Raw genomic sequence first — 27,014 nt, 5'->3', positions numbered from 1 at the left:
CAAAGCAAAAATTCCCGCCATTTGAGAATTCACAAAACACATGCTGAAATCATACATGCATTTTCCCTTCCCGAACAATCGAAAGAGCGCAAGATATTAATAGAAAAAATGAGGAATAAAGGACATTTTAAAAACAACACTGATGTTTTAAAGAGTGGAACAGGGACAATAAAAAAAAAGAGAAGACCAAAGGCTGAAGCACCGGCAGGAAAATTCATCCACTGCATGTCTGCAGATGCCCCTGTAAGCCAAAAAACGAAGAAGAAGAAAAACCTGGAAGAACCAAAGTAATGGGTTTGGCCTCAGCTCAAGAGTCAGTATTTTGTCAGCAGATCTCAAGTGGAGTATGGAAGCTACTCCATGTGATGAGACAGGATGAGGTTGCCTCAGTTGTCCGAAATGACCTCTCTATTATTCAGTTTGCCCAGTCACTCAACAACAAACACGGTCAAGACACTACTAAGTATGAATACATTCGTCAGAAGCTACGTGAAGTTGGAAGTTTGTTGCTTTGTCTGCAAACAGAATTCTCGGTTTATAACCTTGAGGAGGCTTTTAAACCTGCTAACTTCCAAAGAGTGGTGCAAGCAGTGAAGAGAGTGTCAGGATTTGATGATAAACACCACACATATTCAACACCAAGGCTGAAGTCAAATAGTCCATTTAGCTTAGAAACCTTCCAAACGGAGTGAAATGACCCGGAAGTCCCTCAGTGGCAGCCATGATAAGTGCCGTTCGAATTCTCTAGATGATAGGAAAGGAGGTTTCAAACTTCCTTTATAACCTCCTTTAGCTTAGGAACCACTGGACCTCCCTTGGCGAAAGGAGAGGAGAATATGCTGGCAATGCCTTGCAGCCGCAGCATTTGGCGTGACACAGCATTCGGCCGTTCACGGAAACAACCGATTATGACATCATGAAAGTTACGGTGCTTATTAAGCATCTTAAAACGTATGTTAAGTTGCCAAAGTGTTTTGTTTTGAACGTTCATCAGTATTATAATCAAAAAAAGAAATATGAACGTTAGTTTTACTGAGATGATCAAATAGTCAACATTTCACAGTCTTTACTGCGCTGTGTGGGGTTTGTTCAACTTTTAAAAGATGTTTGAATGGTGATATACTGTACACAGTGATTGATGTTAAGGACTAACGTTTCTAATAAATACATTTGTATTTATTTTAAGATCTTTTCATAGTTCATACGTATTGGGATCATTTGTATTAATGTGGACCGGAGGGAGAGGGTGACTACAAGTCTCACTTTCCTTTTTTATTTCAATTCCAACTTTGGTCATGAAGAATATGTTTCTCTGTTGTCCACGTTCATAAAGCATAAAGCAACAGCATCAGAGCACGGTGCAGAGTCTCAAGATGAGTTTACAGTAGTCCCCCGTTCTTATTATACATCCATGTTGTAGTCCGCTGTATAGAAAACTGTAGTTTCCATAGTTTCCCAACAGCAGCAGACGCACATTTATGACCTCCACTGGCGCATCATAAACACGTCGGATAGTGAAAGTGCAGTCGTATTCTCTAAAGTACCGCAGTCTATTCTCCTAAGACCTTTTGAATTCTCCTATCCACTATCCCTTAACCCCGTGACGTTTCACTCAGAGGTCAAGGAATACACGATAGGGTTAGACCAGGGGTCTGCAACCTTTTTGACCAAAAGAGCCATTTTGCTGCTTTTTCCAAATCATTTTTTTGTCTGGAGCCGCAAAACATATTTCATATCTTGATAGCTAATAAAGTTGTATTTATTGTTATATCAGACAAAAACTACATTTTTTTTGCATTTATTAGGCTATTTATTACATTATATAAAACTGTTAACCTCTAATAAGAAACAAAGAACTCCTATAAGGAGAATTAAAAATAATACACAGGCCTACTTTAAAATAAATTAAACACAGCACTTGGGGAGTCCTCTGCACATTTGAAGGACAAATAAATATTATTAAAACGGGCCCACTTTGAAATAAATAAAACATATAGCTGCACCCTAAAAATAGTTAAAGGTAGGGTAGGTAAGAATGGAGAAACCAGATCGAGTGCGCTATAATTTGAAAAAACACAACCGGAAAAAATATGCCTCTTCCTTCAGACTTCCTCACAGAGCCCCTCCTCCAACACACACGAACGCGCACATGACCAATGAGGGCACAAGATAAATGTGTGCACAGATGGAAGGCTGACAGGCTGACAGGCAGGTAGGCCATCCAGTTATTTTAGCCGGGCCGGCTCAGATGATTGGTCTTGCTTTTTACAGTGTTACGGCTTCCAGAGATTAATTTTTGTATGTATTTATTGTCAAAGCATTTCATATATTCATTGCTATCAGGATGTTAAGAGCATTCCATGGAATATAACAAAAAGTGTTTTCTGAAATAAATTACATACCCCATTGAATTATGACTGAAGATCGTCAGCTGTCTTCCTCTCCGTGTTGTTCCCGTTGTTCCTCGATACGTAAAGACTGCAGTGCAGCACCTTTGACAACTTCTCTCTACATATCAAACATACCGGTAAACCAGCATTGTTTGCTGTGAAAGCATATAACTCTGTCCACACAGAATTAAATCCTGTGTTCCTCCGGTACTGTTCTTTGATTTATCTATAGTTTATCTATATTTATCTATAGTTCGCTCATCAGGTTATTCACCCGCAGGAAAAGGCGCTCGCGCGGGACCGTAGCAGGATGTGACTTATATTTTAGTTGACCTAATTAAAACCGTTTTGTTTTTTATTTATGTGTCACAGTATCACCTCAAAATACAAGATACGAAACATTTTCAACCATGCAACAAAATATAAATAGCCCTACAAATACTTTTATTTTATTTCCTTCTTATTTTTGTCTAAGCTCAAGGGAGCCAGAGCAGAGGGCTTAAAGGGCCGCATGCGGCCCGTGGGCTGCGGGTTGCCGACCCCTGGGTTAGACGTTAGGATCTGATTTTTGGATTATCCGACCGCAACCCACGCCTGGCGTTGAAACCTGGACATACGCTACTCAAAATAAGTGACATTATTCATTGTCGGACCCTGATGGCAGAAGATGATGAACTGATCAAATCGACTAAAATGTTCCAGAAACTCTACACCTCTGACGCCTCAGAACTATGCTGAACTTGCAAAAGTTGCACTTGCACAAATCATAGTGTTTAATCGGAGACGTACTGGGGAGGTTTAAAATATGTGCCTCAAAATTGTTAATGAAAGAGACAACGCAGAACTGCATCAGGATGTTGCCAAGGGTTTGTCAAAGAGTGAACAGAGGCTCTGCAACTATTTCAGCCGAGTTGAAATCAAGGGAAAGAGGGGCAGAAAGGTTGCAGTTCTGCTCCCACCAAGCCTTTGGATGCACTCTCACCAAGCATGTTGGATGCCCTGTCCCTTCTTGTGAGTAAAATAATTGAATGTGGTGTTTGTTCCACCAATGTGTTCCTGTTTGCAAGACCCAAATGTATGAGCTACTACCGAGGACAGGACTGCTTGCGTCTTCATGCAAGCAAGTGTGGTGCAAAGCACCCTGAACACCTCAGGTCGACATACTTTAGAAAACATGTCGCAACACTCTCCCAGGTGCTTGATTTAAAAAACAATGTACTAGACCAGGTGGCGGATTTCCTGGGTCATGATATCCGGGTACACCGGGATTTCTACAGATTACTAGTTCCAACCACACAACTGGGCAAGATTTCCAAACTGCTGTTAACTATGGAGAAAGGACAGCTTTCAGGGGAAATCACTGGACGAGATTGATATTGAAGGTTTGTACAGCAAAAATATACTTCCACTCATCCTTACCAGCCTGGAATGCTCTAGGAAAACATTGAATTCCAAAACAACATTAACCAATCAAATTAAATGCATTGTGAGTGAGGTTGACTTTGGCTTTTGATTCTTAAAGTGTGCACTTACATCGAATAAGCTTCTTGAGTTTGCATTGTTTAAACTATTACAGAATTGTATATATCTAAAGCTAAAATAATTCAGGTATGTTTTATTTATGTATGTCTAGATATTAATGTACTTGTACTTTTTCCTAGATGACATTTAATTCAGTGATGCTGAAGACGTAAACAGTGACTCTGATGATGTGTAGACAGCAGCACCAGCAACAGAGTGTGGAACTAGCCAACCTGTGACTGCTGCATCCACATCTGTTATCACAGAGCAAGACATTGACCATTTGGGTAGGTTGCCTCACTTACCTGACTTATAGTTGTGTCTGACAGAATAGAGAATACTAATTATATATTTAACAACAAAAACATTTGTGTTAAGCAGAAACGGTGTCATCCACAGTGAGTGAGACTGCTCCTCCCTATGAAGGTAAGGCCAGTTTGGTTGTTGAACTCGGAAAAGGCATTGAAATAAACTTATAAATAAGATACAAAACAGTGTGAAGACCTAGCCGAGACAGTTTTGATCTTCAAAAATGTATTGATTAGTTCCCTTTTTGGGAGTGGTCAATTATTACTATAAAGCATGTCCAGCCTGGGACTTTTTAAATGTCTAACCCATCATTCTACCCCTGCTGTCCAAAAAGATAGGAGGTATGAATATGACCCTCAATTAATTTATTAAAAGACAGTGGTAAAAAAAGGGTTGCACTTCTGTTTGGAACTGTAACCCTTTTTCTGATATAAAAAATACAGCACATGTACAAGACCTTTATAAAGATTTTTCAATAGTCACTTTACTTATTGGATTCATGTCCTAAAGTTAAGGCTAGGAGAAAGGCAGGAAGAGGAAGAATGAGAAGAGAATGGCATGTATGTGCTACTCATATCCAATTTTAGATAAAAGCAGATGTTATTACAATTATTTCCAACAAAAATCTGACTGCCTAGTACATTTCACATTTGATTCTACTGATTTTCTTTTTACTTGTATATCTTTCAGGAAAGGATCATGAAAATGCCAGAAGAACAATAAAAAAACTGTGGGCCAAGGATGAGGTTGCCGCAGTAATGCGGCATTTTAAGCTTCATATTGCGTAGACAATTCCTGAAATCTTATGGAAAGCCAGTACTTAACCATGTCCTAGTTGCAGTATGTAAACGCTCTCCACACACCGGCAACACTGACCCTGTCTCATTAGGAAATGTGCTAAATTGACACATGGGTTAGACCATGTGTCAAAAGGGGGGATGTTAGAGGCCAGGGCCGGCCCGCCGCACTGGCGTTATAAATGTTCGCCTAGGGCGCTGAACTGTAGAGGGAGCGCAGGGGTGCAGTCCAGATTTAAACAAAACAATTTTTTTAATAGGCCTATGTATATTTTTTTATTTTTGTAGGCGCCCCCCAGATTCCTTTTTTTTAGGCGCCGCTCAGATCAGGATTCATTTGTTTTTTTGAGAATATGAAAAATAAAACGTAGGGGCGCCCCAACACTACACCACCCCTCTCTATGTTTTCTTTGGTTCTGTCCATTTGTGTTTCGCGTTTTGAACGAGAATTAGAACTTCACTGTCACAACATGAAGCGGGGCAACCCCAACAAAAAGCCGTCTGGGGCGCATTGGAAAAGGCGAAGAAAGAGAGAGGAGGAAAAACTCCAGGAAAACAGAGGTATGTCTGATGACTGTTTGTGTTTATTGGCATTTTTCAAGCAACTGTGTAAAGCTAGCTAGCTAACGTTAGCTAATGATAGCAGCTGATATATAGTATGATAGAAGCTAGCAGATGAGCTGCTTTACCATCTAGCTTGATAGCTCTTTTTACACCAACTGCACTGTGTGGTTTTTCTTGTATTCTTTATATATATTTATTATTATTAAAGCTATCTATTTTGTTCCATCTTTAGCTTACAAATGGTAATGGACACAAAATAATTCTGCTAAATCATTAACTAGCTAGGTTATCACTTAAAAAATATATTTTGCATATTTGGGCACAGGAAATTATGTCAGCTAGTCTGAACTGCTCAGTATTATTGCAGATAGATACCTACTACATTATTCTCTGTGTAATTTCCAGGTGCAGTGTTAAAATATCTGGGTAATCCCACTCACAACACTGCACAACCTGAGTCTACTGCATCACTGCCTGTAGCAGGTGAGTTCAGTCAAGTTTTTTGTGATATTGCCTGTTGAGTTTATTAGGGTTGTGGGTAGTTCATACACATGTTCACACCTGCACAATACAATAGCACATATATCACTTATAATGTACATGTTAATGTAAAACAGTGGGTGTCTGACTGTATCCATGCATGTTCGACTGTCTGCAGGTGAAAACGTATCACTACTACCTGTCCCAAGTGAACGTGCTGCTACACAATCTGCAGGAGAGACATTGGTCCCGAGTACCACAACACAGTCTGCAGCACGTGAGTCCAGTTTATTATTGCACATTACAATAGCACTTCTCTTACTAATAATGTACATGTTAATGTAAAACACACACACACACACACACACACACATCCTTGTGCAACTCAATTGTGGGGCCCGAACTGATTTTACCCAATTGTGGGGTCCACCCTTTCCAACTATACTAGACCTCCGTTAAAAATCTGGCAATATAGAAAAAAAATTAGAATCACAAAAACCACTTGAAATAAACATAATTCCAAGCTTTTGTCATCACGCTAGTTTTTTACCCACTTAGTGGGGTTCAGTTTCTAGCGGTCAGCACTTATGAGGTCCATTATACACACACACACACACATATTTCTAGTTTTCATATCTTGGAAGGGATCAGACACACACATATTTCTAGTTTACATATCTTGGAAGGGATCAGAGTTACTAAACACATTATTGAGTTGGATGGACTTTCCTTGTTACCAGGTTAGGAATTTCACGGCAACCACAATGGCCATGGCCGTGATGCCCCGAAAATAATTGTACGTGCTACAGCCACCATGGCCTTTGTGCCCCGCGCACTGTTAACATCTCAAAGTTGCTTTAAAGGCGTCAGAACAGTGGTCTTGTATCTGAACTGCATTATGCTGCGTTCACACCGGACGCGATGCAAATATTTGCATCGCTCTAATTTCACCGTGGCTGTCAGCTGTGTTTACTTCTGTCATTCAAACAGGACGTGCTGGAGAGGGGGTGGGGCTTATACCCATGAACTTACCGTGATTTAATTGTAATACACGTTTCAAAATGATGCCGAAGAAACAACATACTGATACCGGTTAGTAAAAACCATGAATTAATGCAAGTCTGCAGACAAGACGGCAGGCGAAAAACCTTTTAAAATGCGTATTTTTTGAATGGAGATCGGATCGACCAGGCTAAACAAACGTTGTATATGCTCCATCCGGACTCACAACAACATGATACAGGCACAGATACAACAGCGGCTGTATTCGCCATGACACAGACAGTCTGTGTTTTGTTCATGTTTAACTTTTGTCCAGTTTCTGAACAGATATGAGGAGCTGTGAGCTCTGAGTGCTAACAGCTAACGGCTGAGGTTTTCTGATCCAGCGTCAGGCTGAGATCCTCACCGCTGATTAGCTACCGCGAGAACGTGTCACACGAATTTGACGCTAGAATTGAATTGAAAAAATTGATTAAAGAGACTCTTGTACACAACCACACACACTTTTGCATTTCAAAGTATTGCTTGTTCATACAGTTGAATGTTTGAGCTTCACTGTGCCCTGCTGAATGATGTATGTGCAGAGTTGGACCCTTGAAGGCTATTTCTTCTGCTCTGAAATGGAATATATTCGTTACATATTAATAGATTTTTTTATTTGGTTTCGGATTTGTGAATGGGAGAAGTAGTAGCTAGGAAACATACCCAACACTAATTATTAATAATAATAATTAATATAAACTCTCTACAACATTCTTTTAATGCAATAAACATTTATGTCAAAATTATTATGTTTTTCTGTATTGTTTGCGCAAAATGTACAACTTCAGAACATATCCGAAGACAACAAAAAAAGGCCTAACATCAGCCTAACATTGAAAGTATTTTGCAATGGTTTTATACCAATTTCCTTATGTTTTTCTGTATTGTTTAAACAAAAAAATGTCCAACTTCAGAACATATCCGAAGACAAAAAAAAAGCCTAACATCAGCCTAACATTGAAAGTATTTTGCAATGGTTTTATACCAATTTTCTTATGTTTTTCTGTATTGTTTAAACAAAAAAATGTCCAACTTCAGAACATATCCGAAGATAAAAAAAAGGCCTAACATCAGCCTAACATTGAAAGTATTTTGCAATGGTTTTATACCAATTTCCTTATGTTTTTCTGTATTGTTTAAACAAAAAAAATTCCAACTTCAGAACATATCCGAAGACAAAAAAAAAGGCCTAACATCAGCCTAGCATTGAAAATATTTTCAAATGGTTTCATACCAACTTCCTTCGGAGAGCAGATATTCTATTTTTGATGTAATATTTAACAGCTCTCCAGTCCCTATTTGATAGGGCTTGTGGTTCGGCAGAGATGCAATCCTCACAGGCCTCTTTTCCTGGAACCTGATTCATAAATATCCATCTTCTCAAGTGTCGTTCCACAGCAGCAATTTCCTCAGATGTCCAGATGCGCTTCAACCATTTCTTTCCCTAGGTGGACATTAAAGAACATGTTATAGGTTTAAGAAGCCTAAGACTCAGTATCATACAGTTATGAATCTCTCTGAGGTTTACCACAAGGTGAGTTTCTTTTTATTTCCTGCTTCTTTACACATACTCTCTCCAGTACAGGTTAGCTCTGAGTGTTAGCGATGCTAATGTAAACACAGACTATATTACTTCCAGAACACGTCTCACATTCATTGATCCATAGCAAGAATTGATGAGGCACTGTCAGAGAATAAATTAAATAAATTGCTAGCATGAATATATGTCATATGGTTTAAACTTTACAGTATTGTTATCAGAATTAGAAAATAAAAAGGTATTTCTCATGAAATGTTTGATTTGTCAAACTGTATAAAAAAGGGATTTATTTAAACGGTCATTGCTGATTCATCACTCTGCGTTATCCTCTTTTCAACCTATTAAACAGGGAAACAATCTAACCCTCATTGTAGTCCCTTTTCATCTCACCTCTCTTTTTAGCCGACTTCTGGTGTTTCGTCAGGACCTTTCTTGTACTATCTTGAAGGGATGACATGCTGGCCTCACCTTCAGACTCTTCAGTGTCTTGTATTACGGCATCTGGATAAAGAAAACATTTGATTAGAAATATATTAAAGAGAGACACGGAGACTTTAAATATGAAGTAGTTGTTTGGAAAAGTCTTTGGATCAAGATCATTGTTGGTGCTAGTTATTTGTTAACCCCATGGCAGAATTATTGTTTTCTAATAATAAATATAGCTTGATTGATAATGTCAGATGGTCCTTTACTTATAATCAAAATATAGTAGTATCTTTATTTGGTTTGAGTTTTGATTCATTTGGTTATGGTTTCAGGTAACTCTTTCTAAAAAGTGAACATCATGGTGATCACTGTCATAGCTAGACTTGATGAGGCACTGTCAGAGAATAAATTAAATAAATTTCTAGCATGAATATATACCTCTTTTTTTAGCCGACTTCTGGTGTTTCGTCAGGACCTTTCTTGTACTATCTTGAAGGGATGACATGCTGGCCTCACCTTCCGACTCTTCAGTGTCTTGTATTACGGCATCTGGATAAAGAAAACATTTGATTAGAAATATATTAAAGAGAGACACGGAGACTTTAAATATGAAGTAGTTGTTTGTAAAAGACTTTGGATCAAGATCATTGTCATTGTTGGTGCTAGTTATTTGTTAACCCCATGACATAATTATTGTTTTCTAATAAGAAGTATAGCTTGATTGGTAATGTCAGATGTTCCTTTACTTATAATCAAAATATAGTAGTATCTTTATTTGGTTTGAGTTTTGATTCATTGGTTATGGTTTCTATATATTCAGCATATTTAGTTACAGTGCTAACATGAAGTACTCAATTTAGTTTTTTTTTACCAACATTTATATTGAGACCATCTTGCTATTTTCTGATGAGTAAATGCATTTTTGTACTTTTCAAGTGAACATCATGGTGATCAGTGACATAGCTAAACTTGAGGCACTGTCAGAGAATACATTAAATGAATTTCTAGCATGAATATATACCTCTCTTTTTAGCCGACTTCTGGTGTTTCGTCAGGGCCTTTCTTGTACCATCTTGAAGGGATGACATGCTGGCCTCACCTTCAGACTCTTCAGCTTCCTGCATACTGGCATCTAGATACAGAAAATCGTTTTTACAGACAAGAGATATGGACTCAAAATATGCAGTAGCTGTCAGTAAAAGAGGACAAATTAGGATAAATATCATGCATATTATCTTCTGTCATTGTGAAAGCAATCACATTGCCATGATCAAGACCATTTGGTTTATCAAACATGACTTTTTCATCTTGATTTAGCTTACATTGTTCTATGATATAGTGGTCAACTATGAAGGATATAATCCTCCCTCCTTTTTCAGACTCAGACTAGCCCTCAAAATAGTAGTGCAAAACCAAGCGGCAAACTCTGGGGCAGAGCCGGGAGGCCAATAAGGAAGAGCCACAAAATGCAGTTAATCTATTGGCCGATGGGGGATGACTGCAGAAAGGAGCAATTTCCATAGACCCCCATGTTAAAATGCCCAACTTTACAGCAGAAATAAACATGTTTCTACCCCTGGATGCAATACAAATTATTCGGGATATAGTTAGATTCCACCTTAAAGATTATTAATTGTTGAGTGAATTGTTTTATAACGCAACCTTTTTATTTATATTAGGTCTTAAAGTTATTGCATAAATTAGGGCGTGGTCACGTTGATGGACAGGTACGTGCCTCACTGTCAGCTAACAGCAACTTGTCCACTCTGCTAGGCTACAACGTTAGCTAGTTGTAGTTACTGTACTTGACCCTTTAGCCGTTTTTGTGGTGATTATGCCTTTTAGGGAATGTTGTTACAAATACCAGACAATTAAAATGTCGTGCTGTGCGTCCCGGCGGACGGAGCTAGCCGCCTGCGGCTCCGTTAGCTCCGGGCGGCGGAGTCCGGCGTTATAACTGGAAATCAAGGAATGCAGCGAAACACAGACTTGGTTCGTATATAATATGTCTATGTGCAAAACCCAGAGATGGCAGGTTTTTAATACGGCAACCCCATATTTGTTTATGTCAAATCAATTCTCAAGTTTCAAATGATAAATGCCGTATTCGACTAGCCGTCAGGTAATGCACTGCAGTGGACTGCTTCTGCATTAAATGGTGTGTGTTGTTATGTTGTGTGTTTTGTTATAATGGCTTAACATACCTTCCATGTCCTCTTGGTAACAGCCATCCATGTCAACAGTTTCTGAAATGATAGAAAATGAACTAATAAGTTGAAAAGCTGAACATTTGTGATATACCTATGAATATAAACTGATTGGAAAAGTAATACATAAACAGTTCACCTAAGGATACAAATAGTTGGAATAAAATATTGTAGTTACATTTTAAAAACAAACTCCAAAAACGAAATGTAAATCATATTCTGAAAGAGTATGAAAAAAAAAAAAACTGATTGTGGAGAGAGCTCTATATTACTGAATTACCTCGGTAGAAGAACGGTCTGTTGTGGATGTTTTGAGGGAAGTCAACTCGATGGGGGGGCTCTCCTCCTCAACTGCCTCTGGATAATACTGCTCATTCGTCACCTGGAACTTAGATAAAACAAGAATGCACTAAGAAGATATTCATATTCATGAGTTACCACAGTTAGCTACATCAAAAACTGTTTCTGAAACTAGATTTGAATCAAAGCAAAGTCCTGGCATTATTCATTACTGTGGTCTGAACATATCATAAAGGGGTTGCAATGGATTGCATTAAAATTACCCCTTTCAAACATGCACAGGCTCAGAGGGTGTAGAATGATGCCTCCAACAACTTGAGTTTAGAGACTAAAAGGTATTGCCAAAATATTTAGAAATCACTTCAAGCTATAACCAAACGGGAGGGCCCCATGAGGACAAGACTAGAAACAAGTGTGTGTGACAGGTTTATGCAACAAGTCCCATCAAGGCTAAGGTAAACGATCACCGTTTGAAACATGCTTATGCTCAAATAGTATAAACATATGCCCACAACAACTTGAGTTTAGACACTTAAAGGTATTGCCAAAATATTTTTTAAATGACTTCAAGTTAAAACCAAACGGGAGGGCCCCATGAGGACAAGACTAGAAACAAGTGTGTGTGACAGGTGTCTGTAACAAGTCCCACCAAGGCTAGTCTAAAAATATGAAACCAATTCAGTTTCCTCTGTCAGATCGTTCCAAATCACCCAATTAGAAACGGGATTAAAGCTGTATCAGAAAAAGAGATCGAAAAGAAAGTTCCTGTCTTGGTATGGGGACTACATAGTGAAAGGCACAACATAACGAGATTGTGGAGACACCTCTATATTACTAAATTACCTCGGTAGAAGAACGGTCTGTTGTGGATGTTTTGAGGGAAGTCAACTCTATGGGGGGGCTCTCCTCCTCAACTGCCTCTGGATAATACTGCTCATTCGTCACCTGGAACTTAGATAAAACAAGAATGCACCAAGAAGATAGTAAATATTCATGAGTTACCACAGTTAGCTAAATCAAAAACTGTTTCTGAAACTAGATTTGAATCAAAGCAAAGTCCTGGCATTATTCATTACTGTGGTCTGAACATATCATAAAGGGGTTGCAATGGATTGCATTAAAATTACCCCTTTCAAACATGCACAGGCTCAGAGGGTGTAGAATGATGCCTCCAACAACTTGAGTTTAGAGACTAAAAGGTATTGCCAAAATATTTAGAAATCACTTCAAGCTATAACCAAACGGGAGGGCCCCATGAGGACAAGACTGGAAACAAGTGTGTTTGACAGGTTTATGCAACAAGTCCCATCAAGGCTAAGGTAAACGATCACCGTTTGAAACATGCTTATGCTCAAATAGTATAAACATATGCCCACAACAACTTGAGTTTAGACACTTAAAGGTATTGCCAAAATATTTTTAAATGACTTCAAGTTAAAACCAAACGGGAGGGCCCCATGAGGACAAGACTAGAAACAAGTGTGTGTGACAGGTGTCTGTAACAAGTCCCACCAAGGCTAGTCTAAAAATATGAAACCAATTCAGTTTCCTCTGTCAGATCGTTCCAAATCACCCAATTAGAAACGGGATTAAAGCTGTATCAGAAAAAGAGATCGAAAAGAAAGTTCCTGTCTTGGTATGGGGACTACATAGTGAAAGGCACAACATAATGAGATTGTGGAGACACCTCTATATTACTAAATTACCTCGGTAGAAGAACGGTCTGTTGTGGATGTTTTGAGGGAAGTCAACTCTATGGGGGGGCTCTCCTCCTCAACTGCCTCTGGATAATACTGCTCATTCGTCACCTGGAACTTAGATAAAACAAGAATACACTAAGAAGATAGTAAACATTTATGTTGAGATAACCCGCTGCTGCAGATACACGCTTTACAACATCAGGAGGATACGTCCCCTCCTGACCCAGAAAGCGATGCAGGTTCTGGTCCAGGCTCTCGTCATCTCACACCTAGACTACTGCAACTCCCTCCTGGCTGGTCTACCTGCATGTGCCCTCCGACCTCTGCAGCTCATCCAGAATGCAGCGGCTCGTCTGGTCTTCAACCTTCCTAAATTCTCCCACACCACGCCGCTCCTCCGCTCCCTTCACTGGCTTCCGGTAACTGCTAGAATCCACTTCAAGACACCGGTACTTGCGTACCATGCTGAATGGATCTGGCCCTTCATACATCCAGGACATGGTTAAACCGTACACCTCAGCACGTGCACTCCGCTCTGCATCAGCCAAACAGCTCGCTGCACCCGCACTGCGAGGGGGACCCAAGTTCCCATCAGCAAAAACACACAGGTTTGCTATCCTGGCTCCAAAATGGTGGAATGAGCTCCCCATTGAAATCAGGACAGCAGAAAGCTCACACATCTTCCGGCGCAGACTGAAAACTCATCTCTTTCGACTCCAATTCGAGCGATAGAATTACTAACAAAGCACTTATATACTAATAAAGGACTGGCTTATCTAAAGCCAGTTGAGTAGCACTTGAAATGTTTTAGCTCTATGAAACCTGATGTACTTATATGATTCTGTTTTCTTCAAGTTTGTATCTTCCTGGTCGAACGCACTTACTGTAAGTGGCTTTGGATAAAAGCCTCAGCTAAATGCAATGTAATATTCATGAGCTGCAAACATTAGCTAACTGAAAAGCAAGCAAGGGCATGGAAGTTGTCAGGTGAAATCTGTCAAGTTCTGCTTTTAATTAAATACATCATCAATTAAAGTATCACTCCCCCACTTGCTCATAGAGGTAGCAGACCAAACTTATAGCAAATCTGATGAATTCTCCAATACCAGTATAGTTTGCCACATCTGAACCATCTAAAATGACTTGTTAATCGAACAACAAATTAATTAGGTACTATAATTATTTGGAGGGAAACAAAAACATGTGTTAAATCACGTGTTACTTTTGAGTCATATGTTTACCTGTTTGCGCCAAGGCCAGTCTGCATCCCCATAATTGTAGGATATTTCTTCCCCTGGGGCGATGTCTCTAAGGGCAAACAGGCAGAGATGTGGCATCCCATCAAGGACAATGGTTCTCATCTTGCAGTTGGGCGTTTTGTGGTCATCGTTTACAAGCCTACCCAGTGACTTGTCTTCAACCGATGCATCAAGACTTAAATAAATAGAGATTGAATGTTAGTAGTAGAACTTGCATACTTGGTTTGGATATAGTGTGGAGCATTGTCAGTTACATTTAAAAGAAAATCATGAAGAAAAATAGATTAGACAGACAAGGTCAGGTTATATTAGGGCTTCACGATATTGGAAAAAACTGACATTGCAATATTTCTTTCCCCTGGGATATGAAAAAAGTACAGGAATTGAAGAAAGATATTTTATTATTATTATTTTAACAATATTTAACCGGATGAAGGATTTTAGTCACGGACTTCTGGATCTTAAGTTATCAGAGCAACAAGCTGAGCAAGCTCGGTTATCCTGCTGTGATCAGAGGCCTGAACTACGAAGCCGGTTCATCATAACCTGGATATGTTTGAGTTACCCGGCTTACCTAATCCAAAACAAACACGCTCTCGCTAAGCGGTCCTACGACGCTGGTTATCAACTCGTTAAGCCAGGGTTTCTCTGTCCGGCTGAGTGCGCGTTCACATGAAAGGGGCGAGGTTAGCAACATTTGACCAATCGTCATACTTCATTAATGAAAAGTCAACTATAATATTAGACATATGAAGAAGTTAAACTTTAAACATCCATGACTTAAACACTTTATCCAGGATAAAAGCCACATAGCTGCTGCACCTGCAAGGTGAACACAGCTGGTAACAGAACAAGTGTTTGAATGCGTACATTAACAGGTTTATGATATCTCTGCCCCGTCTAAGACACCATCTGACTTTAATTACATTTGTCTCGAGTGTTTCGTCAACTTAAATAATACTTCTGCATACAGTATGTGACACTGTGAGTGTTGCACGGCCAGATACGGCTCAGCTGACTCAGATAAGGAGATATATGATACATTATGATGTGATATGCCGCGGACTGTACTTAATGTTACTCTGATCCGGTTACTTATGTTGTGGCAGATATTTAATTAAGCTTTCTTAACACTAATGTTATAATAGTCAGATTGCTCTGAGGATGGGAGGTGATATTCTATTAATGTTCACGTTCACATAGTCGGTGATTTTTGCCGGCCGTCTTTCCAGAAAAGGCAGCTTTTCTGTATTTCTTTTCTCCTGTAATATGACTTGATCGCTTTAACCTCCGCACAACGAGCTCTGATTGGTCAGCAGGCAGTGCTTTCACCGAGTTGATCTCCTAGCCTGGAACCTAACCTGGTCCAGAGCTGTCAGCATAAGTTACTATGGAGATCTAGCCCGATAAGAAGAGAACCAGCGTCGTAGGACCGGAAACCCAGAGTTTCCCCTGAAGTTAGCTCGCTAAGCGAAGATCCGGCTTCGTAGTACAGGCCTCTGATCAAGAATGATTGTGATTGGTGGTTTGCTGTGCATGCAGAGCCTGCATGTCATTCACTCAAGTACCCCTGAAATGAGAGCCGCGCGAGATTTCCTTTTGTAGCAAGCAGCAAAAATAATTGTAACATGACGTGTTTGAGTTAATTTGCCTACTTAATATTGCACGTCCTGCGATTTGAATATCGCGATTATCGTCACGACACGATATATCGTGCAGCCCTAGATTCTATTATTGATTATTCTTATGTGAGATTCTAACAAGAGCAGTGCATTTTTACAACAGCAAACAATAGCATTTATTATGACTTACCACAAACATTTCCCATCCCATTTCAGATCAAACAGGAACGTTGCTTCTGTGTCACTGTAGTTTTTGGTGTTGACATCATCCTGGTTGTAAAGTTTGCCCCGGTACTCAAGCACAAACACTCCTTTTGTGAAAACTTTAGCAGCAAACACACCTCGACCTTTAAAGTAAGAAGAAATCTTTATTACATGATTCACTTAAACATATTTTTAGTTTGAAGCCATTATATTGCAAGTTAAAAAAAGGGAGATCTCAATGTGAATTGAGGTCAAATCTCAAGAGTTAACTTTAAATGGTATTGAAGACAACTTTGGAGAAAAGGGCAAGAACCCCTCAGTCTTCTTTCATCTTTCTATCAATAAGCCAATTCAAGTAATTCACAGCACTACAAAACTAAGATTTGCTCTTCTCCAACATAGTTTTCCATGCAAAATTATACAAAAGACTAAGAGCAGCAATAGACAACGCAGGAGACAACAGTGTGACATGCCAATGTACAAGTAGCACCTTCTTATGTTTGTAAAATAGAGAATATGTCTGTGTTAATCCATATTTAACCCAGAGCAGAATGAAATCAGATTAAACATTTATTTGAATACAAATAATTATTAATAAACTACAGCCATGTGGGAAGTTAGAATGCAAGGTTTACATATTCACCTGTTTCTGAGACACATGACATTAAAATGATTATCAAAAAAAGTTTTATTTAAATATAGAGGGATATGTTTAAATCACAACAACTGTTGTAAAAAAATGAAGACTAAAAAATAATAAATAATAACCCAATTGTCCCTATAGATGCTTATATATTATGTATTCAGACTAATAACTTTTTTCGACTAAAACAGTTATTGGGGTAACTATTTGTATTATTATACATGAACATGCTCAACTTCCATGTGGCCCATTGATATGAAGCCCAGTCTGACCTTTGTGGAGATGTCTAACAGGCATATGGTGTTTCTTTTGTTTTAAAAACGTGTGTTATACTTTTGTAAGTGGCTTATTACAAAACCTTGAAGTATTGGATTTATCAATGAAGGAATGTTTAGAAAATGTTACCAAATATAACAACATTTGCTTTTTAATAATTGCATAGATTTTTGATTTAAATTATAATACTGCCAGTAAGAAGTAACTTTTTGGAGTTAAAATGAACAAAGGAAGCAATGTTGGGATTATGAATTAAGATATTGTGATTTAATTTGCACTATTTGCTTGTGTTCATTTAAAAACATACAACATTGTAAGCACTTACCTTTAAACTGGTCGATAAAATGCTCTTCAAGACCAGCCTTGTCAGTCCTCAACTTAATGTGCTGTTCAGCATCCTGTTGAGGACCAAGCCGTCTCTTTCTCACTGATCTCTGCATTGTTTTTTTTAAATGGTCAGCCATCTCACCTGTTAGACAGAAGAACACTCTTTATTATTAATCACACCCTGATCCTGTTCAGGATATTTCAATGTTTGCAGGTGCACAGCAGTGTCAGTAAGTTCATTTATTCTGAGGTTTAATGCTAACAATTGTCACATAACTTATTGAAGCCAATAATATTCCAACTTAATTTAATAAGAAAAGTAATAGCTAGCTAACGTTCTTTTGCTAAAAAAGGTAAAATATCCATTTATTTACACCACTTTTAAGGAGAGAAGTGCCACATGACAGCGATAGGTGCACTAAAATTTTCCGATTGTACTGCATGTCCTGAGAAACTCCCTCTTGAGCTTCTCAACAGGGCATTCAAGCAGTTATTTTTCTGCAGCATCATTTGAATTGCATTGGTGCAAGTTTTATTTTGGGAAATTTAAACATGCATTTATTTATATATATATTTTAAAAAAACATATATACAGTATAAAAATATATATACATTATATTTATGGGGCTCTGAGACCAACTAGAGCAGATGCTCACATAATGCTCACATAAAGCACAGTTGAAGCCTTAAATCCCCTCCCCCTTCTCCCTCCGATGCCATAACGAGTTCTTCCCTCAACTCACTTTCGCGGGTGTGCGCTGTGCCCCTCCCCCTCCCTCCTTCACGAAGATGCCCGAACCAATAACACAAGCTTAGCTTACTTCACCGTCAGGTCACTTTCTCCGAATAAAAGTGATTAAAAACCACGCCGTATTTAACAGTGAATAACACATAGAATATACAGATAATGTCATGCAAAATTAATTTTCGTTTTCGTGGCGAGACAAATCCTTTCATTCACAGGAGTTGCCGGAAATAAAACCTCTCCTTCCCACCGCAGCCTAACGTCACAGCCTCACCGACCAAATATAAACTTACCGTTTTCACTCACGGTAAAACGAGGCACCACAATATTTTCGTTTCTCCCTTAGTTAACTCCGTGAATACTGATGCTATCTAACTAAAACACGTTTTAAACATGGTTTAAAGACAGATTGAGGCGGCAGCATTACAGACAGTGATTGGACGAAAAAAAAGACTTTACATCACGTGTCTGCATGCACTCCTCTCATCCCCCGAGCTGCCCCCCCCCCCGTGCCTGTGTAAACTTCACTAAATTTGACCATTGCACATGAATACATTGCATAAACACAGGTTATTTATGTTGTATGTTTTGTATTTAATTAAAGTGCTTTTGCAGTATATACAGTTCGTGTTAATCACCAAGCCCACTTTCTAATGATTTTCTAAATCATGAAAATATATCGATCATAAATCTATCAATTCAAAAATTATAAAAGTAGGGTAGACATGTGGATATTATCCGGCTGAAAACGTGTATTTATCTAACAGGTTCGTTTTCCACAGACCTTATTTAGAGCCATTTTCCAAAATCCTATGGAGGAGAAATCACGTTGCGAGGGAACCAGCAGCTTACGTCCGGTTTTTAAGACTGCATCACAGCTCTGTCCTGTTACTGAAGTCACAGCACAGCTGGGTAAGAGTGGGGGAGGGGAGGGCGATGAAGTGCACGTGCAGCATGCTCTGCAAATGCACGGTGAAACGAACCACAGGAATATTGCCGTTGTTAACTCCATGAATCCTGATGCTATCTTTACTTTAGACACGGCAAAACAATAATACCTCAGCAGTGCCTCCAATATTTGTTGCACACAAAAAGGATTTCCAGGTGTGCATACGTTTAAAGAACAAGACGATCTTTACTTCAGTTCTTCAATTTACGTAAAAACAAGACTTTACATCACGTGTCTGCACGCACTCCTCTCATCCCCCGAGCTGCCCCCCCCCCCCCCGTGCCTGTGTAAACTTCACTAATGAGCATTGCACATGAATACATTGCATAAACACAGGTTAATTAAATACAAAACATACAACATGAATAAAGTGCTTTTGCAGTATATACAGTTCCGTGTTAATCACCAAGCCCACTTTCTAATGATTTTCTAATGATAAATATATCGATCATAAATCTATCAATTCAAAAATTATAAAAGTAGGGTAGACATGTGGATATTATCCGGCTGAAAACGTGCATTTATCTAACAGGTTCGTTTTCCACAGACCTTATTTAGAGCCATTTTCCAAAATCCTATGGAGGAGAAATCACGTTGCGAGGGAACCAGCAGCTTACTTCCGGTTTTTAAGACGCGTCACTGCATCACTGCTCTGTCCTGTTACTGAAGTCACAGCACAGCTTGGTAAGAGTGGGGGAGGGGAGGGCGATCAAGTGCACGTGCAGCACGCTCTGCAAATGCACGGTGAAACGAACCACAGGAATATTGCCGTTGTTAACTCCCTGAATCCTGATGCTATCTTTACTTGTACTCAAGTACAAGATCTGAATACTTCTACTTTTACTCAAGTACAATAATTGAGAACTTTTACATTTACTCAAGTATAATATCTGAGTACTTCTACTTTAACTAAAGTACCAGAACTGAGTACTTCTACTTTTACACAAGTACAAGATCTGAGTACTTCTACTTTTACTACAAGATCTGAGTACTTTTATTTTTACTCAAGTACAAGATCTGAGTACTTCTACTTTTACTACAAGATCTGAGTACTTCTACTTTTACTACAAGATCTGAGTACTTTTATTTTTACTCAAGTACAAGATCTGAGTACTTCTACTTTTACTACAAGATCTGAGTACTTCTACTTTTACTACAAGATCTGAGTACTTCTACTTTTACTCAAGTACAAGATCTGAGTACTTCTACTTTTACTACAAGATCTGAGTACTTCTACATTTACTCAAGTACAAGATCTGAGTACTTCTTCATTTACTAAAGTACAAGATCTGAGTACTTCTACATTTACTACAAGATCTGAGTACTTCTACTTTTACTACAAGATCTGAGTACTTCTACATTTACTCAAGTACAAGATCTGAGTACTTCTTCATTTACTAAAGTACAAGATCTGAATACTTCTACATTTACTACAAGATCTGAGTACTTCTACTTTTACTACAAGATCTGAGTACTTCTACTTTTACTCAAGTACAAGATCTGACTACTTCTACTTTTACTACAATATCTGATTACATCTACTTTTACTCAAGTATAAGATCTGAGTACTTCTACATTTACTCAAGTACAAGATCTGAGTACTTCTACATTTACTACAAGATCTGAGTACTTCTACATTTACTCAAGTACAAGATCTGAGTACTTCTTCATTTACTCAAGTACAAGATCTGAGTACTTCTACATTTACTACAAGATCTGAGTACTTCTACTTTTACTACAAGATCTGAGTACTTCTACTTTTACTCAAGTACAAGATCTGAGTACTTCTACTTTTACTACAAGATCTGAGTACTTCTACATTTACTCAAGTACAAGATCTGAGTACTTCTTCATTTACTAAAGTACAAGATCTGAGTACTTCTACATTTACTACAAAATCTGAGTACTTCTACTTTTACTACAAGATCTGAGTACTTCTACATTTACTCAAGTACAAGATCTGAGTACTTCTACTTTTACTACAAGATCTGAGTACATCTACTTTTACTCAAGTACAAGATCTGAGTACTTCTTCATTTACTCAATTACAAGATCTGAGTACTTCTACATTTACTACAAGATCTGAGTACTTCTACTTTTACTACAAGATCTGAGTACTTCTACTTTTACTCAAGTACAAGATCTGAGTACTTCTACTTTTACTACAAGATCTGAGTACTTCTACATTTACTCAAGTACAAGATCTGAGTACTTCTACATTTACTACAAGATCTGAGTACTTCTACTTTTACTACAAGATCTGAGTACTTCTACTTTTACTCAAGTACAAGATCTGAGTACTTCTACTTTTACTACAATATCTGAGTACTTCTACTTTTACTCAAGTACAAGATCTGAGTACTTCTACTTTTACTACAAGATCTGAGTACTTCTACATTTACTCAAGTACAAGATCTGAGTACTTCTTCATTTACTAAAGTACAAGATCTGAGTACTTCTATATGTACTACAAGATCTGAGTACTTCTACTTTTACTACAAGATCTGAGTACTTCTACATTTACTCAAGTACAAGATCTGAGTACTTCTACTTTTACTACAAGATCTGAGTACTTCTACTTTTACTCAAGTACAATATTTGAGTACTTCTACTTTTACTACAAGATCTGAGTACTTCTACATTTACAGCCTGTCTACACTACAGGCATCGAAAAATGCTTTCGACGCTTCGCCCATTCACTTGAATGGGTTGCCGTAGAAGATTTTAATCTTCGCCGAACTGCATTGTGGGGAGCATGGCATGGCTTTGCAAGCATCACGAGCATCTGTCGGCATCAAAAGTTGAACAATGTTCAACTTTTGAGGCTCGATGCTTGGCATCAGCCAATCAAATCCCGTTTATGCAATTCCCGCCAGTACAAGCGCTAGCCAATCAAACCGCGTGTATGCTGATACGCAGGTCTTGACTATTTTCCATATGTCATAAAATGGAGGATAAATTAATCATTGCCGTGGCAAGTGTCCCAGTCCTGTATGACTGTACTCTGTTCACCTACCGGGACCTAAACCGGAGGAACCAGGCATGGAGGGAGGTGGCAGAGACAGTTGGTGAAACTGGTAGGTTTTCAACTGTTTGGGGAGTTTATATCCAGTTTACTTCGTTTTAACATTGAATGGACAGCTAGTAATGTAGCATAATATACAGGGCATAACAAGGCTTTGTATGCCGGGGGCGGGTGGGAGATTCCTGATTGGTTGTTGGTCGCCTTGGGCGTGAGAAATCGCCAAGCCTCAGACACGTCCAGCTTCAAGATTTTTTGATGCCTGTAGTATAGACGGGCCGGGCCGTTACTCAAGTATAAGATCTGATTACTTCTACTTTTACCTTAGTGCAAAATCTGAGTACTTATACTTTTACTCAATTACAAGGTCTGAGTACTTCTACTTTTACTCAGGTAGAATATCTGAGTACTTCTACATTTACTACAAGCGCTGAGTACTTCTACTTTTACTCAAGTACAATATCTGAGTACTTCTACTTTTACTCAAGTACAAGATCTGAGTACTTCCACTTTGACTCAAGTACAAGATCTGAGTACTTCTTCATTTACTCAAGTACAAGATCTGAGTACTTCTATATTTACTACAAGATCTGAGTACTTTTACTTTTACTCAAGTACAAGATCTGAGTACTTCTACTTTTACTACAATATCTGAGTACTTTTACTCAAGTCCAAGATCTGAGTACTTTTACTCAAGTACAAGATCTGAGTACTTCTGCTTTTACTCAAGTACAAGATCTGAGTACTTCTACTCTTACTCAAGTCCAAGATCTGAGTACTTCTACATTAGTACACTACAGCCCTTAGCTGCTATGCTTAACACTTAGCTGCTTTGCTTAGCAATTGCTGCTAAGTAGCTGCTAATATTAGCACCTCTGACTTCACCCATCTCTGACCAAAAGCCTGAATATGGTCAATAATGCCTCTTAATTCACTATACTGTTGCACCCCGATTGCAAATTCTTAGCACTTAGCTGCTACGCGTAGCACTGCTAAGCAGCTGATAATATTAGCAGCTACATAGGTAGCTAAAGCCTACTGAGCAGTTACAAATTATTACTTACTTAATCACAATTAGAAACATATCAAGAAACAACTGCAATAAATGTGGAGGGAAACTTTGTTATAAACCAAATAAATATAATATTAAACCAAAACATATTAAATCAACTTACCTATTGCTCACAGCAAAGTCCATGTGTTGGCATTCATGTAAGTAATTCAATGCAGGGGAAATGGCTGCATGAGATCTCGCAATATCTCATGGGATTACGCACATCACACGTGATTTGGTTGTCGGCATCTGATTGGCTTAAATGTTACACACTTTCAGGAAGTGTGTATAACTGTAGTTACACCGAATGGCCTCCGGGGAAAAAAATTGTTTACACACTTTTCCATATTTTGTGACCTTGTGGGCCAAGTGAAAAAAAAGCAAGAGGCATATAAGGGGAAGCCCTAGAGCTCATTTATAGCATTAATATTTGTGGGGCCCACCATTTTGGGCCCCACAACGCACCTGGTCCCCACAACGTAAGTGTTCTCCCTGTTTACTGGCCCCACAAAGTAATAAGAACGAGTGCACACACACACACACACACACACACACACACACACACACACACACACACACACACACACACACACACACACACACACACAGTGGGTGCCCGACTGTATCCATGCAAGTTTGACTGTCTGCAGGTGAAAACATATCACTACCTGTCCCAAGTGAACCTGCTGCTACACAATCTGCAGGGGAAACATTGATCCCGAGTACCACAACACAGTCTGCAGCACGTGACGCCACAAAGGCAGCAGCTGTTGACCCTGCCGACTGGCCATCCATGTCTGATAAGGTAAGAAAAGAGTTTGTGAGCAGAGGACCCTATCAGGCAAAACCACACTTCATTTTTCCAAAAAGACAGGATGGGAGAAGCTGCCACCACCAAGACTTTTATAGAAAACTGGTAAATGGGGAAAGAATCAAGAGAAGCTGGCTATTGTACTCACAGAAAAACAACAGCCTTTACTGTTTTTGCTGCAAGCTGTTCTCCCAGAAGGAATACAAATTAATCAGTGCAGGACTAAATGACTGGAAAAATTGCCACCAATTACTGAAAACGCACGAGAACACTCCAGAACATACTAAACACATGGAATCATGGAAAGAGTTAGAGTTTCGATTACAAAAGGGGCAAACTATTGATAGGACTGTGATGGCGCTTACAGACATAGAAAGGAAGAGATGGCGTGAGGTGGTAACAAGGTTGGTCGCCATCATTCCATCATTAGCTGAGAGAAACATGGGCCTCAGGGGAACATGTGACACACTCAACAAACCCAACAATGGCAACTTCCTTAAAGAAGTGGAGCTGATGGCAATGTTTGACCCTGTAATGAAAGAACACGTTGCTAAAGTCAAAAGGGGTGCAAGCCATACCACATATCTCGGAAAAAATATTCAAAATGAACTCATTGAATGTATCGGTGAGAGAATCAGTGCCCACATGATTGAAGAAATTAAGAAGGCTAAATATTATTCCATCATTCTGGACTGCACACCTGACATTAGCCACACCGAGCAGTTATCAGTCATCTTAAGGATTGTTACAATGGAGGAGATGCCACAAGTTAAGGAACACTTCATGGGGTTCCTTGTCGCTGAGGAATCAACTGGCGAGAGTTTGTCATCCCTCATCCTGGACAGGCTCCAAGAACTGAACATCCCCTTTGAGGACTGTAGGGGACAGTCTTATGACAATGGTGCCAATATGCGAGGGAAAAACAAAGGAGTTACCAGGTTACTTGAACTAAACCCGAGGGCACTATTCGTGCCATGTGACGCACACACTCTCAATCTGGTGTTAGCTGATGCAGCGAAAAGCTCCCTAGATGCCACTGGATACTTTGGCTACCTCCAAAAGCTTTTTACATTGTTTTCAGCATCCACAAAGCGCTGGGACATTTTGATGAGCCATGTCACCACTACCTTGAAATCATGGTCTGAAACCAGGTGGGAGAGCCGGGTCAACAGTGTGGAAGCTGTGCGATATCAGGCTCAACATGTTCGAGATGCACTTTTGGAGGTGAGGGACAAGGCCACTGACATAATGATCAAAATAGAGGCACAGTCTTTGGCTGAGGAAGTGGGGTCCTACCGCTTCTCCATTTGCACTGTGGTGTGGTACGACATCCTCAGTAAAGTCAAACAGGTCATTAAGGTCATGCAGTCTGTGTCAATGGAACTTGACATTGCAGTTGACCTCCTGAGAAAGACAAAGGCCACCCTGGAAGACTACAGAGCCACTGGATTTGCCTCTGCTCAGATCAGTGCTAAAGACAGTTAGAAAGTTTGGGGTGCTTGTCAACTTCCCCGAACTGCCCAGAAACGAGCTGACAAAGCAGTGTCAAACACTGAGCAACACCCTGAGCTCTGGCGGACAGTCAGACATAGATGGAAAAGAGTTGGCACTGGAGCTGATGAACTTTCCAACTCTCCCCTCACCCACAATGACCACCCTGGAACTGTTGGTGTTCTTGGAAAGGAAGAACCTGAGGGAGGTTTATCCTAATATGTGGGTGGCCCTCAGGATCGCAGTCACTATGCCAGTGACAGTGGCTTCAGCAGAAAGAAGCTTCTCAAAGCTGAAGTTAATTAAAACCTACCTGAGGTCTACAATGGTCAAAGAACGCCTCAGTGGACTTGCCATCATCAGCATTAACAGTGATGTTTCTCGTCAGCTGCCATATGAGGATGTTATCGATGACTTTGCAGCAAAGAACTCAAGACGAGTGCAATTCTGAGTGTTTAAGTCAAGCAAGTCAGTAAGGTATTTATTTATTATTACAATATGTGTGTTCAAAAACAGAAATGTAATTGTTCTTTTTTTGTATAAATCGTTTTTATGTATTTGTTAATATTTTTTCATTTATTTTATTTATTTATTATTACAATACGTGTGTTCTTAAGTGTTCTTTAAAATATTTCTATAACTGCTTCTGCGGAAGCTACTTGTTTATTAAAAGATGTTTGTTGAATTATAACTAAAGCAAGTGTGGTTTTTGTATTTGTGTGTAGGGTGGGGGGGTTGGTGTTTTCAGTGTATACTATAAGACAGTAAACAAAAAATATAAAAATATGAATACATAAATGAGTGTTAACTAGGTCAAATAAGATATGAATGAACAACAAAAATAAAATAAGTTACATTTATTGGCTATGTTAGGTTATTGGTTATTGGTAAACCTTTTTGCCTATGTCAATAAGTTTCTGTTTTTGTAGTGTATTCGTCTTTTGTAGAGATTTTGAATTTGTTCTTTATATATTCTATGGGGGGGGGGGGGGGGGCACCAGCAAACATCTCGCCTAGGGCTGCAAATTGTCTAGAGCCGGCCCTGTTAGAGGCCATTAATAGAACTTAGTCCATCAGAGGGTAAGAAACACTGGCTAGTAATGGTTGACATGTGGTCCAAATGGGTTGAAGCATTTCCTGTAAACGCACAGACAGCAAATGCTGTGGCTAAAGCTTTACTAAGGGAAATGATTCCTAGATGGGGGATACCAAGCAAGGTCTCGAGCGACATTTTGCTAATGAGGCCATTGCACAGATAGGAGAATACCTTGGCATGGACATTAGAAAGCATTGTGCTTACCATCCACAGAGTGGTGGTGTGGTGGAAAGAGAG

At 39.2% G+C, this 27,014-nt stretch overlaps 3 protein-coding genes across 10 annotated transcripts in view; 1 reads left to right on the top strand and 2 right to left on the bottom strand.

Annotated features, from left to right (window-relative positions):
- LOC307017377 (junction plakoglobin-like) overlaps positions 1 to 27,014 on the bottom strand; it is a 708,820-nt gene that overhangs the window by 358,007 nt on the left and 323,799 nt on the right. The gene's annotated exons all lie outside the window — the stretch shown is intronic.
- LOC307014672 (zinc finger MYM-type protein 1-like) lies at positions 5,175 to 26,619 on the top strand. Its single transcript, XM_079642738.1, has 4 exons — positions 5,175 to 5,578; positions 5,987 to 6,064; positions 6,240 to 6,338; positions 24,030 to 26,619. Exons 1-4 carry the CDS (start codon positions 5,419 to 5,421, stop codon positions 25,673 to 25,675), a joined length of 1,983 nt encoding a protein of 660 aa, XP_079498864.1. The 5' UTR covers positions 5,175 to 5,418; the 3' UTR covers positions 25,676 to 26,619.
- Positions 7,806 to 20,238, bottom strand: LOC307014673 (uncharacterized protein). Of its 7 annotated transcripts, none has more exons than XM_079642739.1 (13): positions 19,413 to 20,234; positions 19,139 to 19,313; positions 17,608 to 17,751; positions 16,350 to 16,506; positions 14,520 to 14,712; positions 13,285 to 13,392; positions 12,422 to 12,529; positions 11,559 to 11,666; positions 11,276 to 11,317; positions 10,093 to 10,203; positions 9,510 to 9,620; positions 9,036 to 9,146; positions 7,806 to 8,549 (listed from the first exon to the last, which is right to left on the bottom strand). In XM_079642739.1, the coding sequence occupies exons 3-10, from the start codon at positions 17,744 to 17,746 to the stop codon at positions 10,123 to 10,125; spliced, it is 936 nt and encodes a 311-aa protein (XP_079498865.1). In that variant the 5' UTR covers positions 17,747 to 17,751; positions 19,139 to 19,313; positions 19,413 to 20,234; the 3' UTR covers positions 7,806 to 8,549; positions 9,036 to 9,146; positions 9,510 to 9,620; positions 10,093 to 10,122. The 7 variants fall into 7 exon arrangements, with proteins under 7 accessions (XP_079498865.1, XP_079498866.1, XP_079498868.1 ...); XM_079642740.1 differs by having other exon boundaries at positions 19,853 to 20,234; XM_079642742.1 differs by having other exon boundaries at positions 19,139 to 19,245; positions 19,853 to 20,234.

The sequence above is a fragment of the Notothenia rossii genome, assembly GCF_949606895.1.
Source record: "Notothenia rossii genome assembly, chromosome: 8".
NCBI classification, from domain to species: domain Eukaryota; kingdom Metazoa; phylum Chordata; class Actinopteri; order Perciformes; family Nototheniidae; genus Notothenia; species Notothenia rossii.
This window is presented reverse-complemented; position numbering and strand designations above follow the sequence as displayed.

What these genes read in the sequence shown, in the direction of transcription:
- LOC307014672 (XM_079642738.1), top strand. Translation starts at nt 5,419, where the DNA reads ATGTTTTCTTTGGTTCTGTCCATTTGTGTTTCGCGTTTTGAACGAGAA. An exon ending in TGCATCACTGCCTGTAGCAG is followed by an intron (nt 6,065 to 6,239) that starts GTGAGTTCAGTC and finishes GACTGTCTGCAG; the next exon opens with GTGAAAACGTATCACTACTA. An exon ending in CACAACACAGTCTGCAGCAC is followed by an intron (nt 6,339 to 24,029) that starts GTGAGTCCAGTT and finishes GACTGTCTGCAG; the next exon opens with GTGAAAACATATCACTACCT.
- LOC307014673 (XM_079642741.1), bottom strand. Translation starts at nt 17,746, where the DNA reads ATGGCTGACCATTTAAAAAAAACAATGCAGAGATCAGTGAGAAAGAGA. An exon ending in TGGGATGGGAAATGTTTGTG is followed by an intron (nt 14,713 to 16,349) that starts GTAAGTCATAAT and finishes TATTTATTTAAG; the next exon opens with TCTTGATGCATCGGTTGAAG. An exon ending in ACTGGCCTTGGCGCAAACAG is followed by an intron (nt 13,393 to 14,519) that starts GTAAACATATGA and finishes GTTTTATCTAAG; the next exon opens with TTCCAGGTGACGAATGAGCA.